The 25,768-nt window shown below is 44.8% G+C and overlaps 1 protein-coding gene across 1 annotated transcript in view; it reads right to left on the bottom strand.

Annotated features, from left to right (window-relative positions):
* Nucleotides 1-25,768, bottom strand: part of LOC120945571 (coagulation factor XIII B chain-like) — an 86,577-nt gene that overhangs the window by 34,242 nt on the left and 26,567 nt on the right. The window contains exons 4-5 of the mRNA XM_040359835.1: nt 15,224-15,400; nt 588-764 (exon numbers count right to left, since the gene is read on the bottom strand). Of these exons, the coding sequence (XP_040215769.1) occupies nt 588-764; nt 15,224-15,400 (354 nt within the window). The remainder of the gene's footprint in view (nt 1-587; nt 765-15,223; nt 15,401-25,768) is intronic.

The following is a 25,768-nucleotide window of genomic DNA, read 5'->3' as shown; positions in this document are numbered from 1 at the left end:
GGTGGAACTCAGTTCCACTACCTCTGGCTCAGGCCCTTTGCTCTCTGCCCCCTGCCTATCACTAACACTTGTAAACACAGAAGTCCGGCTTCTGGGTTTATAAGTGACAGCTTGTCTCCCAACAGCTCCCACAGATCTGATCTCCTGAGTGCAGGATGGGTACAAGGGAGATGCTGACACCCCCCCCCCCCCCACAAGGAGGATCTCCCTGAGTGTGAGCGGTGGAGTGGAAGGTACTAGAGCTGGTTGGGTACTTCAGCTTAATTCAGCAACAAAAGTAAGACATGTGGACAATGGTGGAGCTTTTAAGGAGCGGGGGAGAAGATGGAGGCAGTGGAGGGGGGCGTTGAATAGAGAAGTCAGAGCTAAAGAGGGGTGAAAGTGAGAAAAAAAAAACCTGGTTACAGTGATCATATTTAGAGGCAAATATAGCAATTGCAATGTCAAATGACCTTTATTAGCAATAATTTGTTTTTTTTTAAATGTTGAAATCCTGTTGTATCACTGTATTTTAACAAGAACCTCATTTGGATAGCTCTGAAATTAATGACTGGCAGTGTAACTTAACAACTGTTAATGTTACTGACCTTCACAGGTTGGTGGCTCAGGATCCCATCCGTAAGAATAGCATTGAATTAATTCAGAGCCTTTAGTTAAATAATTTTCTTTACAAGAGAATTGCACCACATCTCGGTCTGCATATGATGCTTTTACAGGGTGGAAACCGCCATTTTCCACGTTTGCCAACTTTCCACAGGATGATTCTAAATCAAAACATAGTTTTAAAATAAATGATGCAATGTACTACAGTGTTTTTAACAATCAGGATTGCTTTGTTGTAGTCAATGTATTAGAATACAAAAAAAAAACAATTACAATGATCAGAACAAACAATAAGAACGTGAGTGACATGGTATTATAGCATTAAGGAGATATACATGAAGGTATATAGTAAAACATCAACATTCAGTTGCATTCCAGAGAGAGAGGTGTAAACAGCATAGCAAAAGGGAAATCCTAGTAAAGATTACTTTACTCTAGTGGGGGAGCGAGGGCCAATGTAAGGGGTGCACTCTTTGGGAAGTCCACGGCTGCCAGACCTTGTCGTACTTCCAAGGACAGCCATGACTAATGTACTTTGTAAAGAGGTAGCACAGCATCAATCATGGCTTCCCAGGACGAGAATGTTGGAGGTGTGGGAGAAGACTAGTTACAAAAGATAATATTTTTGTCATAGAAAAGTAAGTAGCAGTTTGCTGTGGTGAGATCTCTGAGCATCATCAGGAATGCCCAGAAGGGCTTGCTTCAGGGACACAGGGATCTCTACCTGAAGTCGAGTATTGATAGGCTCAAAAATACAAGACCAAAAAACTATGATCTTAGGGCACTCCCAGAACATATGGAAGAAAGTACCCAGCAGCGGGGGCAGTGGGGGTCTCTGTCCGGATATATCCTTTGTAACCCTACCGGGGTAAAATATACACGGTGCAAAATTTTCATTTGGATCAGTTTATCCCTAGAGGATATCTATTTTAGTGTTTAGGCAGCAAAAAAAACAGCTGTAAAGCTAAAGGGTAAACAAACGTAAAGGTGAACTAGCACTGGACACCCTCCTCCCATCCCCCAGGTCCCTGATAGGGATGAGCTTTATGTTTGAGTCGAACATTGGCTGTTTGCCGAACAGTGAACAATTTGGGGTGTTCACTGCAAATTCGAAAAGCCGCGGAACACCCTTTAAAAGTCTATGGGAGAAATCTAAAGTGCTAATTTTAAAGGTTAATATGCAAGTTATTGTCTTAAAAAGTGTTTGGGGACCTGGGTCCATGCAAAAAAAGTTTTAAAAACTGCCGTTTTTTCGGGAGCAGTGATTTTAATAATGCTTAAAGTGAAACAATAAAAGTGAAATATTCCTTAAAATGTCGTACCTGGGGGGTGTCTATGGTATGCCTGTAAAGTAGCACATGTTTCCCGTGCTTATAACAGTCTCTGCACAAAATGACATTTCTAAAGGAAAAAAAGTCATTTAAAACTACTCACGGCTATAATGAATTGTCGGGTCCCGGCAAAACAGATCAAAGTCATTGAAAAATAAAAAATAAAAATGCGTGGTGGTCCCCCTCAATGGGGAACCCTACGCCATATTTAAAAAAAAATGGCGTGGGGTTCCGCCCAAAAATCCATACCAGACCCTTCAGGTCCCTCACAGAGTGCCCCCCAGCACATATCGAACTCCCCTTCCAGCACTAGCCCTCTCCCTCCCAGAGTGCCCTCCAGCACATATCCAACCCAACCCTTTTCCAGAACTAGCCCTCTCCCTCCCAGAGTGGCCCCCACACATATCCAACCCCCCCTTTTAGCACTAGCCCTCTTCCTCCCAGAGTGCTCCAGGACTCAGCCCGGATTCATGGGACCCTGAGATTTAGTTCAAATCTCAGGGAAGGCCCAATAAAACAGGAACAGTTGGGAGGTTTGGATTTGTATTAGAAGGTGGGAAAGGATTTTTGTTTGTGGGGGGGAAAAGTTTGTACTGGCAGGGGGATTTAGGTGTGAAGACATGTGATGGAACTGGGGAGAGGACTTGTGTAGGAGGGGCTTGAAGGAAAGAGGATTTGCGCTGGAGAGGATGAGGAGAGAGGAATTGTTCCAGGATGGGGAGCTGAAAGGGGGGATTTGGGGGAGAGAATTTGTACTGTGAGGAGGATTTATGCTTGGGGGGATGTTGGGGTGTGGTATTTGTGCTGGGAAGATGAGCTGTGCTGGGATAGGGATTTGTAGGGTGGAAGGATATTTTTGCTGGGAAGGGGGATATTTTTTTAGCAAGAGGTTTGTGCTAGAAGTGGGATATTTTTGTTTACCATAATACAAGAGAGATTTTTTGGGGGGGGATGGGGGGGGGGTGTTCTACTGGAATGGGAGGCTGTGTTGGGGGGAAGGATTTGGTGGTGGCAGAGGATTTATTCCAAGAGGGATATTGGGGGAAGGAAGATTTGTACTGGTTGGGGAAGAGGAATTCTATTAGGGGGACAGGGATAAGTGCTGGGATGGAGAAGAAGGGGGCTAGGCCTGGGGATTTTGGGGATAGTAGAGGAGGACTTGTGCTGAGGAAGAGGATTTGTTTTGAGGGGGAATTGTTCTGGAAGGGGAGAAATAATTTTTATTGGTGGGGTGGGGTGGGGAGTGAGCATAAAGATTGGTGCTGGATTTTTTATTTATTTTTTTGCAGGAGAGGGAGTTGGGATATTTGATGAAAAGGTAACATGGAGAAGAGTATTGCTTGCGGGGGGAATTTTGCACTCTTCTTACCCCTATACAATGGGGTTTATTTACTAAAGGCAAATCCACTTTGCACTACAAGTGCACTGCAAGTGCACTTGGAAGCAGTGGTGTCGGGAGGGGGGGGGCTGGGGCCCTGAGTGTGCCCCCGAAAAGCCCCAGGTCTCCATAACCCTTAATAACATTATTAGCCCCGAGCTGTTTCCACAGGCAATGATCTCCCGCTTATGAAGCGCGGCCGAGTGATGTTACTGACGTACAAATAGTCCCGCCTCTGGGACCCGGCTCCTGTGATGGACATTCCACTGGTCCAATCCCAAGATATCTGCTCGCTCTGTGTAAATGGCCATGCAGCAGAGCGGCGCTCCCATCCTGACTCTCTCTCACTGGTGCATGCAGCCTGTTGTGAAGTGGTCGGAATGAGCTGGGCTACACTACTGAGACTGAGCTGCAGGAGTGTCAAAAGGTCACATGTCACGGGGGGTCAATGTATGTGTCAGGGGGGTCAGTGTAGGTGTCAGGGGGGGTCATTGTAAGAGGGCAGGGGAGGTCAGTGTAGGTGTCAAGGGGGTTTAGGATATGTGTCAGGGGGGTCAATATAGGTGTCAGGGGGGTCAGTGTATGTGTCAGGGGGATCAGCGTATGTGTCAGGGGGATCAGCATATGTGTCAGGTGGATCAGTATAGGCGTTAGGGGGGTCAGCCTATGTGTCGGGGGGGTCAGTGTATGTGTCAGGGGGACCAGCGTATGTGTCAGGGGGATCAGCATATGTGTCAGGTGGATCAGTATAGGTGTTAGGGGTGTCAGCCTTTGTGTCGGGGGGGTCAGCGTATGTGTCAGGGGGGTCAGCGTATGTGTCAGGGGGATCAGCGTATGTGTCAGGGGGATCAGCGTATGTGTCAGGTGGATCAGTATAGGTGTCGGGGGGGTCAGCCTGTGTGTCGGGGGGGTCAGCGTATGTGTCAGGGGATCAGCGTATGTGTCAGGTGGATCAGTATAGGTGTCGGGGGGGGTCAGCCTGTGTGTCGGGGGGGTCAGCGTATGTGTCAGGGGGGTCAGTGTATGTGTCAGGTGGATCAGTATAGGTGTCGGGGGGTCAGCGTATGTGTCAGGGGGTCAGCGTATGTGTCAGGGGGATCAGCGTATGTGTCAGGGAGGTCAGTGTAGGTGTCAGGGGGGGTCAGTGTAAGTGTCAGGGGGGTCAGTGTAAGTGTCAGGGGGATCAGTGTATATGTGTCAGGGGGATCAGTGTAGGGGTCAGTGTAGGGGTCTGGTAGGTCAGTTTAGTGACCCTGGTGAGCCAGGCAGCAACCAACAAGTGAGCCTAACCCCCCCCCCCCCCACCAAGCAGTCAATTCCCCCCGTGCATGCTGCCGCCGGACTTGGACTTCGGGCTGAAACCCCTGGTCTTTTTCACACCAAGCAACGCCCCTGCTTGGAAGTGCAGTCGCTGTAGATCCGAGGGAGACATGCAAGGGAGATAAAAAAACAGCATTTTTTGCTTGTACATAATTGGATGATAAAATCAGCAGAGCTTCCTCTGATTTAAGATCTTCCCCTCAGATTTACAGCGACTGCACTTCCATGTGCACTTGTAGTGCAGAGAGGATTTGCCTTTAGTAAATCAACCCCTGTGTGTTACACACCCCTGACTACTGTACTCTTTATTTTGTACTTAAGACTGCTACTATATATTCCACACTCATGTCCCCTGCATTTTGCACAGTAAATATTCCTGACCCCTGTATTCCATGCATAACACTCACAATTTGGCCACACCCACTGCGCTATGCATTACTGTTCTACTTGAGGCAACCAAGTGTCCCAAGTCTTGTCTTTTATAATCTTATAGCATATACAAAAAAAATGTTGTGCGCCGTGTTCAGGTTTGGCTTGAAAAAAAGGTGGCAGCCCTAAGTCTGCCCCTGGTTCTGGGACATAAGAGCTGTCTGCCTTTGCCTCACTCCCTCTTCCCCTTCCCACACATCACGGGGAGCTGAGGAGATACAGCTGTCATCCCTGAGTTTCAGCCCTGCCCACCAGGTAAATGCCGATGTGCCCTGTGGCAAGTCCAGGTCTGATCCTAACACTATTTTGTTATCTGTGCAAAAGTTAAAATAGTCTATGTAACCAAACGTCCCACACTCCGCTTGAGTGCTTTCGTCATATACCAATTCCTCCCAGTCTGAATCTAGATATCAGATATTCTAACCGCTGACAACTACAAACAAGACGATAATTGCTTGATTGCTGAACATGGACTGTTTATTTGAACCAGCGTACAAGTCTTATATACAGTAGAAGAGGAGGTTCCTACCTCCTGCTCATATTACTCTAACAATACAACTGTAAACCAGAAACATAAATTAACATGAGCTAATTAACTAATCTCCTAAAGCAGCGATGTGACTCTGTGACCTTTTGGGCATTGTTATGATTAATCAGGATTTCACTACAGGTCAGACTTGTTGTCACCGAGCTTCACTCAGTAGATTATACATTATCATAATGTGGCAGAGCGAGGCTCTGTCCCAATGAAGATGGGATTAAAGTGGACACAGAGGGGCAGATCCACGTACATCGGCACATATTTGCGTCGGGCGTACCGTAACTTACATTTTTTTTCTAATCCTTAAAGAATGCGCGCCGTAAGTTACGGCGGCGTAGTGTAAATTTGGCGGCGTAAGGGCGCGCAATTCAAATGGATGTGATGGGGGCGTGTTTTATGTAAATACGTCGTGACCCTACGTAAATTGCGTTTTTTTTAACGGCGCATGCGCCGTCCGTGGGGGTGTCCCAGTGCGCATGCTTGAAAATAAACCGGAACAAGCTACGACGATGACGTCATTCTACGCAAATACCTATTCGCGAATGACTTACGCAAACAACGTAAAAAAATTAAAATTCGACGCGGGAACGACGGCCATACTTAACATAGGATACGCCTCATATAGCAGGGGTAAGTATACGCCGAAAAAAGCCTTACGAAAAATACGTAAAAAAATGCGCCGGCCGGACGTACGTTCGTGGATCGCCGTATCTAGCTAATTTGCATACTCGACGTGGAATTCGATGGAATGCCACCTAGCGGCCGGCGGAAAAATGCACCTACTATCCGACGGCGTACTAAGACGAACGCCAGTCGGATCGAGCCCAGATGCAGTCGTATCTTGTTTTGTAGATACAAAACAAAGATACGACGCAGGAACTTTGAAATTACGCGCCGTATCAATAGATACGCCGGCGTAATTCTTCTGTGGATCTGGCCCAGAGTCTGCATATCGGCTGAGTGCAGAGCTTACATTTTAAAACAGAGAAAACTGCTCTGGCAGTTTTCTCAGATTTATTTATCTCTACAAGGGGCTCTGTGGCTTGAAGATTCCTCAGAAATATGGGTGGGATGGGATCTCCAACCCTGTCTCCAGATCTTATAGATAGCCTGTAGGGTGTGTGCCCAGGTGCACACAGCTTATATAATGAGGGACTGGTCAGAGCAAAAGTGAGAGGAAGGTGGAGTTGGAGCAGTGGCTGCTTGTGAGCGTCTCTGTGTGAAGATAGATGCTGTGTGTGTCCAAGAAGCTCAAAGCTGTGTGCGTTGAAGGGCTTCAAGCTGTGTGCGACCAAGAAGCCAGAAGCTGTGTGCATTGAGGGGCTTGAAGCTGTGTGCGTTTAAGGAGCCCAAAGACTGTACGCATCCAAGACTGTTGGACTGGAAGATCTGGTGGTTTAAGGTACCAGTGCTGTTGAAGAGTAGCCAGGTGGGCTAGTATTTTCAGTTACTTTCTGAACAACGTTTAAACCCCTGTGTGGGACTCCTGAGTGGACTTTTGTTTTGTTTTTTTCCTTATTTAATAAACGTGGGCTACCAGGCCCTTAACAATATATGCCTGTTTGGTGTGGACTCACTACTGTAAACATAGCTTCCCCGTTCTTCATTGTGGCGCTGTCATCGATCGTGTGTTCCCTTTTTTAGGGAACCACAATCAATGACGTCACACCTACAGCCACACCCCCCTACAGTTATAAACACAAATGAGATCATACATAACCCCATCAGCTCCCCCTTGTGGTTAACTCTCAAACTGCAACTGTCATTTTCACAGTAAACAATGCATTTTAAATGCATTTTTTTGCTGTGAAAATTACAATGGTCCCAAAAATGTGTCAAAATGGTCCGAAGTGTCCACCATAATGTCGCAGTCACTAAAAAAATCGCTGATCGCCGCCATTTGTAGTAAAAAAGAAAAAAATTAATAAGAATACAATAAAACTATCCCCTTTTTTGTAACCGCTATAAATTTTGCGCAAACCAATCGATAAACGCTTATTGCAATTTTTTTACCAAAAATAGGTAGAAGAATACGTATCGGCCTAAACTGAGGAAAAAAAATAATGTTTTATATATTTATTTGTGCAATAGGAGTGAGGGGCGCTAAAATTAATATAATGGATAATGTGTCACAATACTATTCAAGTGATCTATATCAGACCATATATTCAAATATAATCAGACCGTGTTCTCAAATATAAGTGAATAAAATACAGATGATGGTAATATATCTTTAAATGCAATAGTGCCCAGATGATGTGAAATAGAAAATCCAACAAAAAAAAAAAAAAAAAACGCACGATGAGTGCAACGTTCCAAGATTGGATCAAGTCCAAGTGCAAATACAAATAGTGCAATCCCAGATTGCAGCGATAAAGTGCAAATGCAAAGTGCTTGTAGATCTTCAAACAAAGTGCGAGAAGGGAGTGGTCCGCCTTCACCTATAGGTCACCAAAGTAATAATGGATGGCTCCTTACCACATGATGTTGACCAGATTAATTAAAATGTGGTCAATAAGGCTTAGTAGTAATATAAATCAGCAGGCTCTCATGGGTTCCAGTTTCAGCAATTGCAGCAGATGGTGTACCAAAAAAAATGAGAGGAGATGCCACCATAGCGTAAAACCATTTAATAAATGAAAATAAAATACAAGTGCCAAATGGCCTCTTACTGTTGCTGGTGCCCTTGTCCTGGCACTGAGGCTGTGGGTTTTGTAGGGATATTAGACGAAGATTAGAGGTGGCCGCGTCCTGGTCTGCTAGCGTGCGTTCCACCGCTAGCTGTCCATCAACCAGTGAGACCGGAAGTGCGTGGCTGTGCGTGCGTGCCTGGATACCGCCTCGACGTCACGTTTCAGTTAAACCGTCATCAGGAAGCGTATCCTGTGCACGCACCAGACATCTAATATATAGGTCTGTCTATCAGCCTGAGGGAGGGGCTATCGAATCTGTATAACAGCCTCTGTCTCGGTTACCAAAGCTTACATATCATATGCATATTATTGTGTGGCATGGTACCAGTGGCGAATTAGTACATTTATGCATCAATATATTACCTATAATAATACATTCTCGCATTTGAATAAAAAACTTTATACGTATATTAAAAAACTTACATTAACATATGCTGGACAATAGAGCATGGTGCTCTTTGCGCAATCTAGAGGGGATATATGATAATGTATCCAATAATTGCAATAACCTCCGAAAAATACCATCTGGTTGCAATTATATCTCTTATTCCCCCAATACTATATGGGTTAATATTTTATTGTACTGTTAGTGTACTGTTAGATCTATGTATATGATATATACATGAAATAATACATTAAAATAATTAAAATGATATAAAATATAAATCTGTATGCTGAACCCCAGACTTACAGATTACTGGGAGTATGCTTGTCCCTTGTGTACATTTGATCTATATGAGACCAAACCAGGGTGGTGGGTGAGTGGGTGGCATGCAAACTAACCAACCCCATAGAGTCTACCCAAACTACCTCAGGGTTGTATTGTGGTGTGGTAAACTAAAATACTTGTTACCTCACCCCCTAAGTTTGCATATCATACATCAGTTAAAAAACAGTTGAGGTTGAGCTCTATGTTAAGCCCCTGTGGCCGCATAGTCCTTAGGCGATGTATCCATTGAGTCTCGTTCTGGGATACTGCCTTGGTAAGGTCAGTCCCACGCCAATGTTTGGTAATCCTATCGATTCCATAGAATGTTAACAGACTCGGGTCCCTGTTATGGTACAGGTCAAAATGTTTAGATACACTGTGTTCAGGATACCCTTTAACTATATTGGCCACGTGTTCATTTATTCTGACTTTGAGCTCGTGGGTAGCCCGGCCCACGTATTGCAGGGTGCACGGACATTCCAGGACATACGTTACAAATTTGGAATGGCATGTTATCAGTGGTTTGATGGTAAATTCCTGTCCAGTGACACTGGACGTGAACTTACTGACCTTTTTTCCTTGCCTTTTTGTCTTTTTACAGGATCTGCAGCGGGTGCAGTAATGAAAATTGGATCCATCAAGAAAAGTAAGTTGCTTCTCTGGAGAGTCTGGGACATTGGTAGCTACCATATTTCTCAGACCTGGTGCCTTCTTGTAATTAAAAGTGGGGTGTTTCGGCAGAATTTTGGCCAAATCCGTGTCCCTTAGAAGGATAGGCCAAAACTGCTTAACAATTTTCTCCACACTTCTATATTGTCTGTGATAGCCTGTCACAAAAGGTACATCTTCTTTTCTAGGGGGTCTGACTCTGGATTCCAATAGGGACTCCCTATCCAATGCCAAAACTTCTTGTTGGGTTTTCAATAGTGCATTTAGGGTGTAACCCTTTTCAATGAATTTCTTAGTTAACATAGCGGCTTGTGATTCAAAGTCCGCAATGTCATCACAGTTTCGACGGATCCTCATGTATTGCCCTTTTGGTATTGCACCCAGCCATTTTGGGTGATGGCAACTTGAGGTGGGCACGTATCCGTTGCGGTCCGTTGGTTTGAAATAAGTTTTGGTAAGGACCTGGTTACCCTTTTTCGTTAGTGTAAGGTCCAAAAAATGGCTGGAAGTCTTACTGGACTCTGCTGTGAAACTGAGACCGTAGTTGTTCGTATTCATTTTGGATAGAAATTGTTCCAATGACACTTGGGGACCTTCCCATAGTAACAAAATGTCGTCTATATACCTCCTGTAGTATATAAGCGATGTAACCTTGTTCTTGAAAATGGTCTCTTCCTCCCATCTATTGAGTACCAGATTGGCTACACTGGGAGCGTACCTGGCGCCCATTGCGACTCCCTTGATCTGCTAATTGTTTCCCATAGCTATTTGAAGACCCTTCACCAGGAACCCAATTTGGGCCTGGGGTAATGAAGATTTTTCTTCCAAGGCCTCCTTTACTGCCAAGATTGCATCTGCTTGACGGATGCTGGTGTAAAGTGATTCGACGTCTACAGTTACCAACCAGGTTTCCTCTGAGACTGTGATGGGTACTAACGATTTTATGATTTCTTTGCTGTCCTTGAGATAGGCTTTCCTCTGTATGACTAAGGGTTGGAGGAAGAAGTCCAAGTATTCTCCCACTCTGGAATAGAGTGATCCTATCCCACTAATGATAGGTCTTCCTGGTGGGTGGGTCTTATTTTTGTGTATTTTGGGCACAATATAAAGAACAGGTGTGCGAGGTACTTTGGGTACTAAATAGTGTGCTTCTTTTTCAGTTAGGATGGATTGCGCCTTCCCATCTCCCACCCAAAGTGAGAGTTCTAATTTGAGTTTGCCCGTTGGGTCTCCCAAGAGTGGTAGGTAAGTGTCGATAGCACTCAGAAGACGATGGATCTCTCCATAGTAGTCTGACTTCTTGAGTATAACTGTCCCTCCGCCTTTGTCGGCTGGGCGCACTACTATGTCTTTATTCTGTTCCAATGCTTTGATTCCCTCCATCACCAAATTGTTACTATGGGTGGTACGTTTAATTTCCAAGTCTTGAATTTTCTCTTGCACCATGCTTTTAAAAACTTCCACATGGTGGTGGGTCCCTTTTTGTGGATTGAATACCGAACTGTTTCTTAACCCGCTGAGTTGAAATCCTGTGTTTTCTGTTTGGGGTTCAACTGTGGTGTGTTTTGAAAAATGTTTTTTAATGTTTAATTTTCTCACACATTTTTCCAAATCGATGAAGGCCGCAAATTTGTCTAGGCATTTACTGGGGGCAAACTTTAGACCTTGTGACAGGACTGTCAATTCTGCCCGAGAAAGGTCAACCCCTGCCAAGTTGAAAATGCCTTCCCCTAGTTGTCCCTGGCTCTTTTTCTTCCCGGTTCCCCCTCTTTTGCCTCTGGTTCTGCGTTTACTTTCGGGGGCTGTGGTGTATTGGTAGGAATCTTGTAGGGCTCGTTCCAGCCCCTCCATTCCCCCCCTGGCTGATGTCCAGAGTATTGTTGCCCCTGTTTACCTCTATGGTTACCCCTAGATTTGCCTCTAGGGGGTCTTTGAGCATATTGTTGGGGACCCTGGTAGTAATTAGAATAGTTATCCATTGGGCGATTGTCCAATGGTGCAAACCGATTATGGTTGGGTGCCATATATGGAGCAGGGTGGTGGTTAGGAGGTCCTGGGTAGTAGCCGCCATTATATGGGGGCTGGGGTAGAGGTCCCCTCCCTCCCTGCTGGTGGGGCCCTTGTGGTGTATGTTTGGGTTTTTTGGGGGTAGAGGACTGGGTTTTAAATTTGTTGGCAGCTAAGGTAACTAAATTGTGTACTTCAATGTCTCTATCTATAGGGTAACCAGGTCCTTACCAAAACTTATTTCAAACCAACGGACCGCAACGGATACGTGCCCACCTCAAGTTGCCATCACCCAAAATGGCTGGGTGCAATACCAAAAGGGCAATACATGAGGATCCGTCGAAACTGTGATGACATTGCGGACTTTGAATCACAAGCCGCTATGTTAACTGAGAAATTCATTGAAAAGGGTTACACCCAAAATGCACTATTGAAAACCCAACAAGAAGTTTTGGCATTGGATAGGGAGTCCGAATCCAGAGTCAGACCCCCTAGAAAAGAAGATGTACCTTTTGTGACAGGCTATCACAGACAATATAGAAGTGTGGAGAAAATTGTTAAGCAGTTTTGGCCTATCCTTCTAAGGGACACAGATTTGGCCAAAATTCTGCCGAAACACCCCACTTTTAATTACAAGAAGGCACCAGGTCTGAGAAATATGGTAGCTACCAATGTCCCAGACCCTCCAGAGAAGCCACTTACTTTTCTTGATGGATCCAATTTTCATTACTGCACCCGCTGCAGATCCTGTAAAAAGACAAAAAGGCAAGGAAAAAAGGTCAGTAAGTTCACGTCCAGTGTCACTGGACAGGAATTTACCATCAAACCACTGATAACGTGCCATTCCAAATTTGTAACGTATGTCCTGGAATGTCCGTGCACCCTGCAATACGTGGGCCGGACTACCCGCGAGCTCAAAGTCAGAATAAATGAACACGTGGCCAATATAGTTAAAGGGTATCCTGAACACAGTGTATCTAAACATTTTGACCTGTACCATAACAGGGACCCGAGTCTGTTAACATTCTATGGAATCGATAGGATTACCAAACATTGGCGTGGGACTGACCTTACCAAGGCAGTATCCCAGAACGAGACTCAATGGATACATCGCCTAAGGACTATGCGGCCACAGGGGCTTAACATAGAGCTCAACCTCAACTGTTTTTTAACTGATGTATGATATGCAAACTTAGGGGGTGAGGTAACAAGTATTTTAGTTTACCACACCACAATACAACCCTGAGGTAGTTTGGGTAGACTCTATGGGGTTGGTTAGTTTGCATGCCACCCACTCACCCACCACCCTGGTTTGGGCTCATATAGATCAAATGTACACAAGGGACAAGCATACTCCCAGTAATCTGTAAGTCTGGGGTTCAGCATACAGATTTATATTTTATATCATTTTAATTATTGTAATGTATTATTTCATGTATATATCATATACATAGATCTAACAGTAAACTAACAGTAAAATATTAACCCATATAGTATTGGGGGAATAAGAGATATAATTGCAACCAGATGGTATTTTTCGGAGGTTATTGCAATTATTGGATACATTATCATATACCCCCTCTAGATGGCGCAAAGAGCACCATGCTCTATTGTCCAGCATATGTTAATGTAAGTTTTTTAATATACGTATAAAGTTTTTTATCCAAATGCGAGAATGTATTATAGGTAATATATTGATGCATAAATGTACTAATTCGCCACTGGTACCATGCCGCACAATAATATGCATATGATATGTAAGCTTTGGTAACCGGGACAGAGGCTGTTATACAGATTCGATAGCCCCTCCCTCAGGCTGATAGACAGACCTATATATTAGATGTCTGGTGCGTGCGCAGGATACGCTTCCTGATGACGGTTTAACTGAAACGTGACGTCGAGGCGGTATCCAGGCACGCACGCACAGCCACGCACTTCCGGTCTCACTGGTTGATGGACAGCTAGCGGTGGAACGCACGCTAGCAGACCAGGACGCGGCCACCTCTAATCTTCGTCTAATATCCCTACAAAACCCACAGCCTCAGTGCCGGGACAAGGGCACCAGCAACAGTAAGAGGCCATTTGGCACTTGTATTTTATTTTCATTTATTAAATGGTTTTATGCTATGGTGGCATCTCCTCTCATTTTTTTTGGTACACCATCTGCTGCAATTGCTGAAACTGGAACCCATGAGAGCCTGCTGATTTATATTACTACTAAGCCTTATTGACCACATTTTAATTAATCTGGTCAACATCATGTGGTAAGGAGCCATCCATTATTACTTTGGTGACCTATAGGTGAAGGCGGACCACTCCCTTCTCGCACTTTGTTTGAAGATCTACAAGCACTTTGCATTTGCACTTTATCGCTGCAATCTGGGATTGCACTATTTGTATTTGCACTTGGACTTGATCCAATCTTGGAACGTTGCACTCATCGTGCGTTTTTTTTTTTGGATTTTCTATTTCACATCATCTGGGCACTATAGCATTTAAAGATATATTACCATCATCTGTATTTTATTCACTTATATTTGAGTACACGGTCTGATTATATTTGAATATATGGTCTGATATAGATCACTTGAATAGTATTGTGACACATTATCCATTATATTAATTTTAGCGCCCCTCACTCCTATTGCACAATTACATAAGTCAGTCATCTGATTTCTTTTGGGAGCAGCTTCACTCAGTTAGTCACTTGGTATATCAAGTTTACAATTAGTGTATATTAATTTGGCGCAAGTTTTCTATTTCATTTATATATTTATTATAGAAAAAAGTAAAAAATATTGAATTTTTTTCAAAATTTGACGCTCTATTTTTGTTTATAGCGCAAAAAATAAAAACCGCAAAGGTGATTAAATACCACCAAAAGAAATCTCTATTTGTGGGAAAAAAAAGCACGCCAATTTTGTTTGGGAGCCACGTCGCACGACCGCGCAATTGTCAGTTAAAGCGACGCAGTGCAGAATCGCAAAAACTGGCCGGGTCCTTTAGCTGCCTAAAGGCCTGGGTCTTAAGTGGTTAAACTGTAAACTCTAACAATAAACTTCTCCTATTTGATCCCTTTGGTCTGCAAAATATTTAATTAGAAAAAAACGGTTACATGTTTTTGATAAGTGCAAAAAAAAGCTGTTGACCTTGTCAGAAATTCAGAGCAGTGCCATGACCTTTGTGCTCTGCTATCTCAAAGAATTTGTTTCACCCCTCTTGTTCTTATCCTGGGACTATAAGTCAATCAGTGCCTATACTATGGAGATAAAGACATTAGGAAATATTGAGTAGTTTAGCAAAATAAAACTGTGCAGACACCACTCAGTCCATAAAAATGCAAGGCGTTGTCAGCCCACAATAGGAAATTTAGAGCTGGGTGCAGTGGTGGCTGGTGCTGGAGGATTTGGGGGGGGGGGGGGTACGGGCTGGCACCTCCAACAATAGCTTTGTCTACTGCCTCTGTTATTGTATTTCTGGCGATTTATATTTGTTAGCTGTTTTCACAGAACTTTTTCAAGCAATGATAAAAAAAAAACTTACTTGCACAGTGTGGCGTTGATGACCAGCCATGACGGAGACATTCAGCCCAATCAGCAGTACTTCCACTTGCAGTATAATATCCTGTATTACATTGGTATTGTATGATCTCCTTAATGCGAAAATTTCTCTTTGTTGTTGTGTAAATTCCGTTATCAAGGGGCGGAGCGACACATCTGTCTAAATACATTGTACTCAAAGAATGAGATAAAATAAATCTTTCAGACATAACAGCCAAACTTGTGCAAACCATAATGTTATAAGGTCTCTAGCAGTAATACGCATAACAATATGAGATTAAATGAGCATAGATTTGACTGTTGGAAAAAATTTTTGGTTAAAAAATTATAGATTATATACTGTATTTAGTCTTATTTACTGATTTACCTTTACAAGATCAGCTTCCTGCTTAATATCCTCACTCTTAATTCAAATCTATCAGTCAAAATAATTGATTGAAAACTATACACTCTCTATGTGGTTAAAATATTATATCAGCAGGTATTACCCTATGACAACCAAAGGTCACTGAAGTCTATGGGCCAGATCCACGTACCCTGGCGCATCTTTCCGTCCGGCGTAGCGTATCTCTGATACACTACGCCGCCGTAACTTACAGCGTAATTTCTGTATCCTGAAAGAATTTGCGACGTAAGTTACGGCGGCGTAGTGTAACTTTGGCGGCGTAAGTGCGCGCAATTCAAATGGATGTGATGGGGGCGTGTTTTATGTAAATACGTCTTGACCCGACGTAAATGACGTTTTTTTTAACGGCGCATGCGCCGTCTGTGGGGGTATCCCAGTGCGCATGCTCGAAATTAACCCGCAACAAGCTGTGACGTTACGACGTGAACGTCATTCTACGCAAAGCCCTATTCGCAAACAACGTAAAAAATTCAAAATTCAACGCGGGAACGACGGCCATACTTAACATAGGATACGCCTCATATAGCAGGGGTAACTATACGCCGAAAAAAGCCTTACGGAAACGACGTAAAAAAATGCAACGGCCGGACGTACGGTGGTGGATCGTGGATGAATTTGCATACCCAACGCGGAAATCGACGGAAACGCCACCTAGCGGCCAGCGTAAATATGCACCTTAGATCCGACGGCGTACTAAGACGTACGCCAGTCGGATCTAGCACAGCTTCAGGCATATCTTGTTTTGTGGATACAAAACAAAGATACGCCGGAGCAAACTAGAAGTTACGCGGCGTATCAATAGATACGCCAGCATAACTTCTTTGTGGATCTGCCCCTATATGTCCAGACCAAATTTAGCAGCATCAGTGTATGATGGTAACTTGACAACAATTCTCACTAATTTGCACATCTAAGCTATTTTTACATTATTTTATTCTGAAGGAAATATATGGCTTTGTGTTGGGACACTATTTTATGTTGAATCTGTTTTATTTAGTTTTAAACAATATAGAGTGAAAACTTGAGAGTATCAGTCCATTTCCAATGGATGTATAAGTATACTTTGAGATCATAATAATAGGAGGTCAAATATCGCATAAGACAAAGGTCTCCAAGGCATGGTAAAATGAGCATAGTAGCCGTATTTTTAATTAACCAGTAGTCCACTAGGAATAGATTGTTAAAGAGCATGACAAATATGGCGTCAATATGTAATGGTGCTACAGTTAATAAAGCCATAACATCATATTACAGAATGTAAAAAAAAAAAAAGAAAGAAGGTCAGGAAAATATATATATATCGATATTTGCGATTGCCGAAAATGTATATGTTCCTAGTTACTACATTTAAACTCATAGTGACGTTTCTCATGTCACTTTTTCTATGCAACTTAAATCATTACATTTCTGTTTTTCTACAAAGCTTTAGATGTATGTACCATATATATGATTGTTTACTGTATCCTTGTGAAAAATGTATTAATTACCACTTCCCGACCACCCCATAGCAGATTTAAAGCTAAAGGGCAGCCATTCTGTTCAAAATTGCATATATAATCGTAATTCTGCTTTTCCGCCTAGGAGGCACGCGCACCACCAGTCCTCCGCTTCTGCTGCGGTTAGCCAGAGCAGATGCCGATCAGCGAGTACCGTCCAATGGATGTCCACCGTCACCCGCTGATCTGCGAGGAGAGTCACAGGATGGAGCTCTGCCTATGTAAACAAAGCAGAGCTCTGGCCTGTCAGCAGGGATGTGATAGATATTCTTTACGTGCTTTGCAGGGAAAGAAGACCCATCACATCCCTTAGTAAGAACACCACAAATAAACACTGGTTAGGCACACATTTAACCAGTTGATCGCCCTAGATGTTTAACTCCTTCCCAGTCAGTGTCAATGGTACAGTGACATCTTTATAGCATATTTTTAGGGCTGATCACTGTATTGGTGTCACTGGTTTTCACAAAGTGTCAAAAGTGCCAGGTTGTCCACCGCAATATCACAGTTCCGCTATAAGTTGCTGATCGCCACCATTACTAGTATAAAAATAAATAAATAAAAATTCCAGTATATATCCCATATGTAGATGCTATAACTTTTGCACAAACCAATTAATATACGCGTATTGGGATTTTTTTTTTACCAAAAATATGTAGCAGAACATATTGGCCTAAATTTATGAAGAAATTCATTTTTTTCAGTTTTTTTATTGGATATGTTTTATAGCATAAAAAGTATTTTTTGTTATCTTTGTTTTTTTTTGTTTTTTTTACTTTTCAAATGATATTTTACACAGTGAGATCTGCAGCTATCAGTTTGTAACCAAACCTCATGTGGTCACGAAGATCATCAGTGACATCAAACTCTCTGAACTAGGAGCCATCCCAAGTGCATGCTCCTAGTCCTTTTTACTTTTTACAAAGAGTTTTTTTTTTTACGCGAGTCGCCCCAGTGTGAACCGGCTCTAAATGTAACCATATTGCTACACTTAGAAGCTCCTCTCTTCTTTTTTATACTCAGTTGTGACATGACGCTACTCTTATATGAAGACATTGCTTGTATATCAAGGCAAAATGTATTAAAACATTTTACTTGTCTTGCAAAACGCTCTCAAACCAAGTTACTCTCAAATCAATGTTTTACTGTATGTATGTATATATACTGTATTTTATTCAAGGATAGTGATCACATGAAGCCATTTATTATCACATCAATTTTTTGCCTCCTTTTAAAATCATAATGATAACAGAAATCACCCAAATGGCCCTGATGAAAAGTTTACATACCCTGAAATGTTTGGCCTTGGTACAGACACAGAAGGTGGCACACACAGGTTAAAATGGCTATTAAAGGTACATTTTTCACATGTGTGCCTTTTTAAATTTGAAATTAGTGTCTGTGTATAAAATAGTAAATGGCCCAGATTCACAGAGAGCAAGGCGCACATTACGCCGCCGTAGAGCAAACACCGTACACCACGCCAACGTAGCGTGGAGAGGCAAGCATTGCATTCAGCAAGCCAGTGCTCCCAACGCTGCGCCAGAGTGGCGTAGGTTTCGAAGGCGCACGCCGGCGTAGGTGGAAGTGGGCGTGACCCCATGCAAATGATGGGCCGAGCGCCAGACACGTACGTATCACAAACTGCGCATGCGCCGTGACGTGGACGCATACACAGCACCCCCCTGCGCCTGCTCACAACCACGCCGGAACAACTGCCTAAGCTACGTCGGATCACCACGTACACCGTGAACATAAAGTACGCCCAGCCAGACACACGTCCAACGCACAATACGCCGGCTTGTGTTCCCTGGTGCAGACCTGTGCATGTCTGTTGCCGGGTTGCACCTCATTTATGGGGAATAACTTTACGCCGGACGTACAACTTACGCAGATCTCACGTAGCATGCGCTGGGCACACGCACGTTCGTGAATCGGCGTATTTCCCTCATTTGCATGTTTGAATGGCTAATCAATGGGAGCAGCACCCTGCGCCCAGCCCATATGTGCGCCCACCCTACGCCGGCATGTGCAAGCTACGTCGGCGGGGTGTAGCCTGTTTTTAGGCGCATGTTGGCTCGTGGGTCTGCTGCACACATACGCCGGCGCATATGGCACTTACGTCAGCGTAACGTGTTATACGTCGGCGTAAGTGCTTTGTGAATATGGGCCAATGAGTTTGTAAGCTCTCACGGGGAGCAGAAAAGACCTGCGAAACAAGGTAATGAAACTTTATAAAGATGGAAAAGGATATAAAAAGATATCAAAAGCCTTGAATATGCCAGCCAGTACTGTTTAATAATTTAATAAGAAGTGGATAATTTGGGGATCTCTTTATACCAAGCCAAGGTCAGGTAGATTAAGAAAGATTTCAGCCACAACTGCCGCAGGAATTGTTCGGGATACAAAGAAATACCCACAGGTAACCTCAGGAGAAATACAGGCTACTCTGGAAAAAGATGGTGTGGTTGTTTTTTGGGAGCACAATACGATGATACTTTTTTTTTTGTATCCAACAAAATTTTATTTAGTTTGCAGAGGTACAAAGTATGCAAGGTCCCCTTTACATTGCGGGGACAGGGGACAAAATAACAACAGAGGTTAAGACAACCAGTACTCGTTGAGTATTTATAGACAGGAGGTAGAGCCCCCTCCCCCCAAACCGTTTCAAACATCACCATCCCGCCAAGTAGCACCGTCCCCATCTCACCCCACATTGATGCCCAAAAGTCTATCCATCACAAGGTCTACCGGGGCTAGACCTGGCACATCCAACCACTTAGCCCATAATTTCTCAAATTTGTGGGTATTACCCCTGTGTTGATACACCACTTTCTCCATCCTCAGCACCAGCCCAATATTATTAATCCATTCAGCCAGAGTCGGAGGAGCCTCAGCCCTCCAGTGAACCATAATGAGTTTCCTTGCTTGGAACAGAACCCTGTGTATCGCCTCTCTGTCCGCTTCCTCCCATTCGTACTCCTCCAGAGCCCCCAAGAGACAAGCCCTCGGGTCCTGTGGAAGAGCCACGCCAAATGTTGAATTTACGGTACTCACAACTCCCGCCCAATACGTGTGGAGCTTTGGGCATCTCCACAGCATATGGATCAGATCACCATGGTCTCTTTTGCACCTGGTACAGGTTGGATCAAGCTGTGGATTCATCTTATGGAGCCTGTGTGGGTTATAGTAAGTGCGCAGCAAAATATACAGTTGTGTGAGCCTCTGTGAAACATTCAGCGAGCATTTGCCTACTGCCTGAAAGATTTCTTCCCATTGTTCCCCATCCAGCTCACCCGCATCCGCCTCCCACCTTTCCCGTATCTTCAGGGGATGCTGCTTCATCACGTACTGTAGCAAAATGGCGTAGCACTGGTTGTACATCGTGCCAGAACTGTACAGGGTCTCATAGAAACCCGCCAGTTCCTGCATAATCTGGTCTGGCTGAGAGACTACCCCTCCTAACCCTGATCTTATAGCCCCTATCGCAGAACCTCTTCTTCTCAGCCGACGAGGAGAGCAATTGCTGGTAGGCAGACTGAGCAGCCTGCCAGGCCTCCCTGGTCAGGTCCGAAGGATCAGCGACATATGCCCGCTCCATTTCCTGGACCCTGTTCTCCACTTCTATCAGTAGTGCAGCAGAGGCCCTCTTCACCTCATTCACTCCCCTTATAAGCAGGCCCCGAAAATACACCTTGAAAGCATCCCAGTTTAACACATTCAGCTCCATTCCTTCCCCATCAGCAAAATACCTTCGTATGTCCTCCTCTATTTCCACATGGGATCTTATCAGCTTCAGCCAAAAGGCATTCAGCTTCCATGGTGCCTTAACCAGGCTCCCCTGCGGTGCCACGCAGAGCTGCACCACCAGGGCAGAGTGATCAGACACACTGCGGGGTCTGTGTGATAGGTCCGCTATCACTGGAAGCATGCTCGAATTTCCCACCCCCAGGTCTATTCTGGATAGGCATCCATGCGTCTTCGAAAAGCACGTGAACTGCCTGACCCCGGGATTACGGTGCCTCCAGATGTCCACCCAGCCCACCTCTTGCAGCAACCGCGCCAGGGGAGTACTCCTAGCGAGGGCAGAGGGACCAGGGCCCGGGTGTCTATCTGCCACCTGGTCTAGACAACAGTTAAAGTCGCCAATCACGAGCAGCGGAACATCCGGCCTACCATCCAAAAAAGAGAGGAGGAGCCGGAGCACCGCTGCCGTGAACGGCGGGGGGATATAAACACATGCCAAGACACATATCAAATTACCCATTTTGCAATGAATAAACACATAGCGACCTTCTGAGTCTATAGCACTGTCAATTTCCTGGAAATCCAGAGCATTGTGCACTAGTACACTCACCCCCCTAGAAAAGGAGGTGTGTGTAGAGTGATATGCCTTACCCACCCACCTGTATTTCAAAAAGCACACAGTTTCCGCTGTCAGGTGTGTTTCCTGAAAACAGATCACCCCTGGTAAAAATTTCTTCAAACACATAAATAGCATCGTGCGTTTCAGTGGAGAGTGCATACCCCTCACATTCCAGGATACAATAGATACCTTAGCCATGTGTATCTTCCACTATCATCAAAAAACAGTATACTAGAAAGCAAACATATGTAGACTGGCCCCTCGTTTGGGAGATAGGACCCCCCCCCATACCTGTCCTGTCCTGCACAGTTTCTCGCACAAGGGCTGAAGGCCCAAGTCTGGTGTGTTGTACCTCTTTCTTTATATGTTGGCTGAAAAGATTAAAGTTAGTAAAACTTGTGGACCAAACGGCTCCTAAAACATCCTGGACCGCCAACAGGGCGGTTTCAACACTTTGTGCGACTAATCGTCGACTTACTCCAGTCACATCAACCATCAGCACAGTACACTTTACGTTAAGGTCAGCTCTTCTCGCTTTGTGTCGCCAATCATTGTGTCCCCCGGCCAAAGGGAAAAATAAAAAGATTCAATCAGGTAAAAAGTAGGGGATCCCCCCTAAAAAGAAAAAAAGAAAAAGGGCCAACCGTTGAAGCATAATAGCTCTTCCAACATGTGCACACTAGGTGCCTGGAGGCAAAACAAAAGATATAAACTGGGACAAACTTGCATATGTTTCACTCCCCTTCCTCCTGCACTCGGCGTTGCAAAGATTGCTCGTTTCGATCCAGCCATGACATGGCCTCCTTGGCAGATTCAAAGAACTGGGCTTGACCCCGCACCACCACCCGGAGCTTCGCAGGGTAGAGCATGGCATATGGGAGTTGCAGTGCTCGCAGCCGCCGTTTCACATCAAAGAATTTGGCCCTGCGCCTCTGTACCTCTTGTGAGAAGTCCGGGTAGAAGGACACCCGGACGCCGTTGTGTTGTATATTCGCTCGCTCCTGAGCCTGGCGCAGCACCGCCTCCCTGTCCCGGTAGTGAAGTAGTTTCGCCAGGATGGATCTAGGGGGGCCCCCCTGTTGTGGTGGGCGCGAGGGTACTCGGTGGGCCCTTTCCACTGCAAAAAATGGCGACAGTGCATTTTTGCCAAAAAGTTCAATCAGCCAGTTCTCCACAAACATGGTGGGGTCCTTGCCTTCCACCCTCTCAGGCAGACCCACTATACGAACGTTGTTTCATCTGAGACGGTTCTCCATATCTTCCACCCTGTCATATGCGTCCCTAGCCATCTGCAAGGCAGCTCTGGTGTCCTGGGCCATGGGCTGCATCTGGTCCTCCACCTCACTGACTCTGCTTTCCACGGCAGTAGTACGTTCGCGGATTTTCTGCATATCCTGCCTCAGCAGTCCAAAATGTTCTTTCAGTGTGTCCACAGAAGCTGTACACTTGTTTACTGCTTTGAGTATATCAGCCAGAGTGGGTTGCGCAGCATTCGCAGCCTGTGTGTCTGCGGCCTGCTCATCCTCAGGCCTAGGGCCTGCTTGTTCCCTGTCCTCCTCCTCCCCTCAGTAAAGTGGGACAGTGTCCTCCTGTGCTGCGGGCCTAGTGTGGTGCGCATCACCCGAGCGGGACGGTTGTTCCGGCCCCCCCGTCCCAGTCATCTTCTGGGCATAATAAAGCATGTCCCTGGGGGGGTCCTTACCCTGGGTCTTAGCAGTCTTGCTTTGTTTGGGCCCCGTTTTGTCTGCCCCACGAGGCGTCCCCTTCACAGCCAGCGCGGCGGCGCCATTTTGGATCTCCATCCCCGCTGCCTCCGACTGTCCTTTGCGGGTCATTCCCCTGGTGCAGAACGCCGGTGGTGGTACCGCTGTGATCCTGGGAGCACGGGCTTCCAGCATATGGTGGTGTCGAACCGGAATCGTGGCCGGGGGAGGATCGATACCGGATCAGCGCCGGGAGCTATGAGAGATGCGTCCTCTCACATGCCTGTCCTGGCCACGCCCCCCCAATACGATGATACTTGAACATAAAATAGCTGCATGGTCAAGTTACCAGAAAGAAGCCTTTACTGCACAAGTTCCACAAAAAAGCCTGGTTACAATATGCGCAACAAACTTGACATGCCTCATTGGGCTTTTTTGTGGCCTTGGCGCAGTAAAGGCTTCCTTCTGGCAGCTCAACTATGCAAGCTCTTTTTTGTTCAAGTATTGTTGAATTGTGCTCCTTAAAAAAAAACCACACCATCCTTTTTTGAGAGCAGCCTGTATTTCTCCTGAGGTTACCTGTGGGTTTTTCCTTGTATCCAGGGCAATTCTTCCGCTAGTTGTGGCTGCAATTTTTCTTGGTCTACCTGACCATGGCTTTGTATAAAAAGAGCCCCGAATTTTCCACTTCTTATTAAGGGATTAAACAGCACTGACTGGCATATTTAAGGCTTTTGGTATCTTTGTAGATCCTTTCCCATCTTTATAAAGTCCCATTACAGGCATACCCCACTTATAAGTACACAATGGGTTTTATTTACTAAAGCTGGAAAGTGCAAAATCAGGCTCACTTCTGCATAGAAACCAATGAGCTTCTAACCCCAGCTTGTTCAATTAAGCTTTGGTAATAAAACCTGGAAGCGGATTGGTTTCTATGCAGAAGTGAGCCTGATTTTGCACTTTCCAGCTTTAGTAAATAAAACCCATTGTGTACTTATAAGTGGGGTATGCCTGTACTTTGTTACGCAGGTCTTTTGACTGTTCTTTTCTACCTCCTCATGCCTCATGACCTGTACACACGATCGTTTCTTTTGATGAAAACGGTCTGATGGATTTTTTCATCAGATATCCGATGAAGCAGACTTTCATCAGACTTGCCTACACACCATCAGTTAAAAAAAAGATTGTGTCAGAACGCGGTGACGTAAAACACAACGACGTGCTGAGAAAAATGAAGTTCAATGCTTCCAAGCATGCGTCGACTTTATTCTGAGAATGCGTAGATTTTTAACCGATGGACGTGCCCACAGACGATTGTTTTTTTCTATCGTTTTTTTTTAACCATCAGATAATTTTAAAACAAGTTCCTAGTTTTTTCACCGATGGATAAAAAAAACGATGGGGCCCACACACGATCGGTTCGTCTGATGAAAACGTTCCATCAGACGAACCGATCGTGTGTATGCGGCATCCAAGTGGGAGCTAACAAACTCATTGACTATTTATACACAGACACTAATTGTGATTTAAAAAGCCATAAATGTGAGACATTAACCTTTAATTGCCATTTTAAACTGTGTGTGCCAAGGCCAAACATTCCAGGGTATGTAAACTTTTTATTAGGGCCATTTGGGTGATTTTGGTTATTATTATAATTTAAAAAGGATTTAAAAAACTATGGGCCAGATTCACAGAGACTTACGCCGGCGTATCTACTGATACGCCATCATAAGTCCAAATGTGCGCCGTCGTATCTATGCGCTGATTCTTTAAATGAGATACGCCTGAATTTTGCCAAGATACGACCGACGTAAGTCTCCTACGCCGTCGTATCTTGGGTGCATATTTACGCTGGCCGCTAGGGGCGCTTCCGTTGATTTCCGCGTTGAATATGTAAATGAGCTAGATACGCCGATTCACGAACGTACTTGTGCCCGTCGCAGTAAGCTACGTCGTTTACGTAAGGCGTTTTTCCGGCGTAAAGTTAAACCACCAAATAGCTGGTCTAAGTCATTTAGGGTATGGATGTCGGAACTGCCGTCGGATTTTACCTTGTTTACGTAAGTTGTACGTGAATGGGGCTGGGCGTAAGTTACGTTCACGTCGTACGCATTGAGCCGTCGTATCTTAGGGAGTATTTGCAACGTGATTCTGAGCATGCGCGCGCATGCGCCGTTTGTACGGCCATGCATTTACATGGGGTCACGATTGTGGTAGAGATTTTTCAAATCCATATTTCTAAGATTTGTAGGAAATTTGTATGTCGTTCTTTTACAAGGTTTTTTATTAATGTGATTTGGGTTTGTCTTTAGATTACTCTGTGAGCTGAGGAGCATGTTTTTGACCATATGTCAGCATATGGATGTTACCTCAATGGGGGGGGGGATGTGATAGGAAATGCCCCCTCATTGTATTGAAAGAATTTTCTGTCATCTCCTATCTCATTAACCTGCCTGGCGGTCTTCCCGAGTCTGACTCGGGGTTAGATTTTCCTGCTGCGAGCGGAAACCCAGAGTCAGACTCGGGCTTGCCTCGCTAGATCCACAGGCAAAGTTAC

The sequence above is a fragment of the Rana temporaria genome, chromosome 7, assembly GCF_905171775.1.
Source record: "Rana temporaria chromosome 7, aRanTem1.1, whole genome shotgun sequence".
Classification (NCBI taxonomy): domain Eukaryota; kingdom Metazoa; phylum Chordata; class Amphibia; order Anura; family Ranidae; genus Rana; species Rana temporaria.
The sequence above is the reverse complement of the archived record's forward strand: the minus strand, read 5'-3'. Positions and strand labels throughout refer to the sequence as shown.